General features: G+C 41.6%; 1 protein-coding gene across 1 annotated transcript; it reads left to right on the top strand.

Moving 5' to 3' along the window:
- The first annotated feature begins 264 nt into the window (after positions 1 to 264).
- zgc:153383 (uncharacterized protein LOC751751 homolog) lies at positions 265 to 4,007 on the top strand. The gene is given in 6 exon segments (XM_034527804.1): positions 265 to 305; positions 307 to 418; positions 678 to 878; positions 1,040 to 1,106; positions 2,534 to 2,631; positions 2,724 to 4,007. Coding segments are annotated over 6 exon segments (732 nt in total). The 3' UTR covers positions 2,937 to 4,007.
- The last annotated feature ends 1,302 nt before the right edge of the window (positions 4,008 to 5,309 follow it).

A 5,309-nucleotide genomic window follows, 5' to 3' on the forward strand; every position in this document is an offset into this window, starting at 1 on the left:
TCCATCCTACCATATTCATTTCTTCAGTTACTATATCCATATTTTCATCTATCACAGTTTTAAAGTCTCTTCCCCATAACACTTTGGATGAGGGGAATTTCAATGATACATTTTTTGGACTATTTTCAAAAAAAATGTATTAGAGGCTTTTTTTTGTACTGAGATTGTTCAATATCTACAAGGATAATTATGCGTTCGGTGATATAATTCGGTAATATTACCATTCAGCTATAACATAATTATATGGACGTTACGTACGGAGGGATGCGCGGCACTTCCGGGTCTGTCCGCGCGGAGGAGAGGCGTCGTCGTGGGCGCAGCATCCAGAGATACAAAGAAGACGGCGACAATGGCCGATATGTCTCTGTACCTCACCAACGTCGCTGTGTCCATCGGACAGGGCGTGGACGTGCAGCAGGTCGGTACACAGCTCTCTCTTCTGCTTGTTTCCTCTCGTGATGTCGCCCAGTCGGTGGCTGTGTGTCAGCTGTGTGTCATGTCGGTCTGGATCTCATGATGATGATAATACAGCAGAAATATATATTTGTATATTCGTCAAACTTAGTTGTTATCCCATTAAAGCTCCATTGGCCACTGACTCCCTTGTGAAATAATGTTGTTATAATAATAATCCCATAATAACACACCCTGTCCTCATGTCTGCTGCTGATGGCCAGACTCTGAGCCCCAACCCGGCTCTGGGCTTTGAGAGTGTGGAGCTGGGGGAGCTGGGCAGGAGAGAGGAGCAGCAGCAGAGGGAGAAGGTCCCCCGCAGGATCATCCATTTCTCCAGTGGGGAGACCATGGAGGAGTACAGCACCGACGAGGAGGAGGGGGGGAGCGGAGAGCCAGAGAGGAAAGACCTGCTGTCCTCGAGGGTAATGTGTGTGTGTGTGTGTGTGTGTGTGTGTGTGTGTGTGCGTGTGTGTGCGTGTGTGTGTGTTTACAGGAGCTCAGTGAGGACTGTGTTTGTGAGGGTGTAAGCATGAGTCTATCCTCCACTGATTAAAACTCTTGACTCTACGTTGTTGTGTTGCAGTCTAAGTTGACCTGGGGTCCATATTTCTGGTTTCACATGTGGAGAGCGGCCACGTCCACCATCTCAGGTGTGTTCACCTCACTCTTCACAACCTGATGCATCATGAAGCATACCTGTCTGTCTTTGAGTCTCATAAATCCACACACACATGTGAAGAATCCACAAACAAATGCAGTGCGATTGACAAATAAATAAACACAGACACGTCGTTCTGCGTACATTTGTGAGTCTAATTTATTTGTAAATCCTTCTGTGTGCATTTGTAAATCAAACATATTTGTAAATTGTTCTGTGCGCATTTGTAAGTCTTGTGTTTGCATTTGTAAGTCTGTCTGTGTGCATTTGCAATTATTGAGACTGATCTGACCCCATATACCTTGAGAGGATCAGATCAAAACTTGTGAAATGCAGGTGGAATTCTGACCAATCAGCTCACTGTTAGATTGAGTCATCATTGTTTTACAGTCAAAAATCACTACAGAACATTTCTTGTAGTTTACCTCATTAACTTAACTCTAATGAATGTTGATTATAGCTGCATGGTAAATGTGCACACTGCTTAGTGTATTATTATTATTATTATTATTATTATTATTATTATTATTATTATTATTATTATTATTAGTTTATTTGACATGCTCATTGTAGATTTGTATTTAAAGGGAAGATGTCCAATCAGTGCTGATGGTAAATGTAGTCCACTGATGAAACACATTTCCAAGTACGTGTTGTATTGACTGAGAAAGCTGATGCCGGCAGTGACTGCATGTACCAGCATGCATTGCGTGCGTGCAGCAAGTTCTCTACGGCTGATCAATAAACCAAACAAAGACATGAAAACCTCACTGAGGGAAATATTCTAAAACCTCGACAGAAATATAAAAGCGGACGCCTTCTGGATTCAAGCTTCTCTCCTGCGCCTCACTGTGGCTTCTGTCACCTCACTTCAGTCAAACTGGACAGGACCAAAACACGACTCACCAAACCGTCACTCCGTTAGTCTTTACACTGTTCAACAATCAGCAAGTCTGGTTTAATGAAATAAATCCTGAATTCTCTGAGTAAGACGTGAAAATATGCTGACTCCACACCCTCACGCGGCTCGCGCTCCTTCTCCAGACACAGACCATTAGATTAGCAAAACCCAGTGACACAAATCGCCCCAAAATCCCTGCAAAGTGTACACTGTAAAAACAAATCCTCATCCATAACATCCTCTGCACTCACATCATTTACACTTACTGGGATGAGGAACAACAGAACACCAGTAACAACTGCATTTCATACTACATACCTCGCTCAGATAGGTGGAGAAAATCAGCCAAATTAGCTCAATGCCAAAAGATATGAATACTAAAAGATGCCCCATAAGAATTTCTACTGTGTTTTTTCTTTTTAATTTCATAGAAAGATTCTTAGATTTGTTAAAGGCACTTCATCATTAGTGAGAATTAATTATTAGATTTGATCCTATTATTGATTCTTATTTTCTAGCCTGTGACTACCTGGGGGAGAGGATGGCCTCCCTCTTTGGGATAACGTCAGCCAAATATCAGTACGCTATTGATGAATACTACAGGATGAAGAAGGAGGTATGTCGCCCAGAGGTTCTGTAGTTATGAATCCACGTTATTGTGATCTTGTGTCCCAGCTGATGCAATGCCTTCTGGGGTCTGTGTGTCAGAGGGAGGAAGAGAAAGAGGAAGACCGCCTGTCAGAGGAAGCGGAGCGGTCCTTTGACCAGCTGCCGTCTCAGGAAGATGAAGACGAGCCAATCACTACGACCGACCGGCCGGAGGCGGCCACCGCTCACCCTGACGTGACCTATCAGATTGAGAATGAAAATCGGGCATCTTCGAGCACCATCCGGGTCCCTGCTATCGTCACGGCAACCTAACTGACCCTAGACATGGACATTTGCTCTGTTATGTGTGTCTGTCCGTTAAAGAAGGAACACTGTCTTGTTTCACCAAGCACCGTTTGGTTTGTGTACAACACAGCTTTAGATGGGCAGTGCTGCTGTATTGTGGTTGTTTGGCCAGGACAGTAGTGGTGGAGTTAGTGTCCCTATGCAACAGTGTAGCAACTGGTAAAAAACACCTGCTGGGTAATGGAGCAACATATGATCTTTGAGTATATTGAGTTATGAGTGTTATTGAAAACATACAGTATGAGTCAGAAAATGCTTAGTTTTGTTCACATTGTGAACTCGACTAGAACGACAGTTGTGCATTTTGGTTCGTTGTCACATTATCCAGCTATTGTGTTGTCACATCTGCTGTGGAGTGAGGGTACCGTGTTGCTCCCCCGTGCCTCCGATCGACCGGACACTGTGCCTAAATCAACAATACAGCCGAGTCAGTGACAGATCTGGACAACGCCTATATTTGGAAATGTTTGAAGACGTCAAACAGCCTTTGCTTCAGTGAGGATTCGTTTTTTCAAATAGCTGGTGCTCGTAGAACATCTGTTTTGTCCAGATCTGATCCAACTGGTGCATTCCTGATACATCCGGCTGCACCAGAGAGCTCGCCCTTCTAACACTCCCTCACACGTTGATTTTGCTCTTTGTGTTTTTGTATTAATGCATATTAAGCTTGTATTGCACTCAATGTCTGTGTGGAAGCACTGAGCAGATTTAGCCTTGGTTATCAAATCATCTGTGGACCACCAGACGAAGAAAAGAATGAAACGGGTCTAGGTGTTCTATGTTGCTCTCATCATGCCTGATCAACGATGGACATAAGAACAGTGGATGTAGTGTGTAAGCCTTTGGTAATGGCAGGGAGCATTGTTACACTAATTCTGTATTAAGACATGCCAACGTACATTTTAAACTTTTTTTGGTACAATTTTTTATATTTATGTATTATTTTACCACTTAATTAAGCATATTTTCGATTAATTTGGTAAGTAACACTGTCATGAACTGTTAATAAAAATCATAGTTATTGTGTTACCTTTTTAATTCTTTGTCTGTTTGTCATAATATTACTTTAAAAGCAGCGTGTCAAATATACAACCCCAAAACCTAAGAAGAAGTTGTAATTCCACCGTTTGGCCACTCTATCAAAACTCCTTCTGAGCCTGGCATTCTTCCTGGGGGTTTGGCCAACTTCTTCACAAAAGCTTAGCTACTCTTCAGTTCAATTTGATCAACATTTAAACATAGGTATCAACAGGCTGATCAGGTCCAAAGGGGAAATCTTTATTATTTCCCAAAGTCAATGTTGTCAGTCCTGTGTCTCGTCTGCCTGTTGAATGACTCAGTGGAGCCACAGAGTGAGTGATGTGAGGCGTTGTCCTGTGTTGTTTTGTCCACTCGCTGCACAATGTGTCCCTTCTCAGGTTTCTGTGGCCCTGAACGACCTCCTCAGCAGCCATGCCCCTCACTGATACTCACAAACAATACATGCTCACAATGTGGACAGCAGAGCAGTAATAGCTGGTAGGCTTCATAGTGGAATCTATATTACAGACATTGGTATTGTACATTGTGTACAATACATTGTTACACCACAGTCATGAGTAGGTTTCACACAGTACAACAGCACGTTTCCCTATTGCGACTTCTACTATGACATCATAGGTTATGTAAACGAGCGAGGCTGATGATTTTTTTTTTTAAAGTACATTACAGATTGTTTCTGTTGGTTTAAAATAATAGTTGTATATTTTGGGAGATTTGCTTATTCTTTTTTTTTTCTTAAGGTCAGTCAACTCTTTGTTTTCTCACTACGAGCCACAAAGTCATTTTCAAAAAGTAATAATAATAAAATAAACTGTAAATGGACCTGTAATCTACTTGTACTTCTCTTTTCTAGTCTTCCGACCACTCAAAGCTCACTACATGTCATCGTTCACCCATTCACACCCATACACTGCCAGCTCCTTTTAAAGCTTACGAATTAATATTATATATATATATATTTTGAATTTCTACCAACAAAGTTTCCAGTTTTTATGCTAAGATGGCTCTTGTATAATATTTAGCGTAGCCTACAGACGTGAGATTGATCATTTAATCTAACTAAAGGAAATTGGACAAAAATGTTTGACAAAATAATCTTAACTCAAGAAAGGCTGCCCTTAGGCCTCATAGCGCATTCTGGAGTTTTCAACCACAACTCAGATGGAGTTTGCAGGTGAAAGCTCTGGAATAAAATAGCAGGTAGACCTTGATTAAAAAGATTTAGGCAAGCTGTTTCTTAGGTCTAGAATGAATATTCATGCTCACGTCAAAAATTACTTCACAATTACTTGATAAAGT

This window comes from Cyclopterus lumpus, chromosome 24 (genome assembly GCF_009769545.1).
Source record: "Cyclopterus lumpus isolate fCycLum1 chromosome 24, fCycLum1.pri, whole genome shotgun sequence".
NCBI lineage: Eukaryota > Metazoa > Chordata > Actinopteri > Perciformes > Cyclopteridae > Cyclopterus > Cyclopterus lumpus.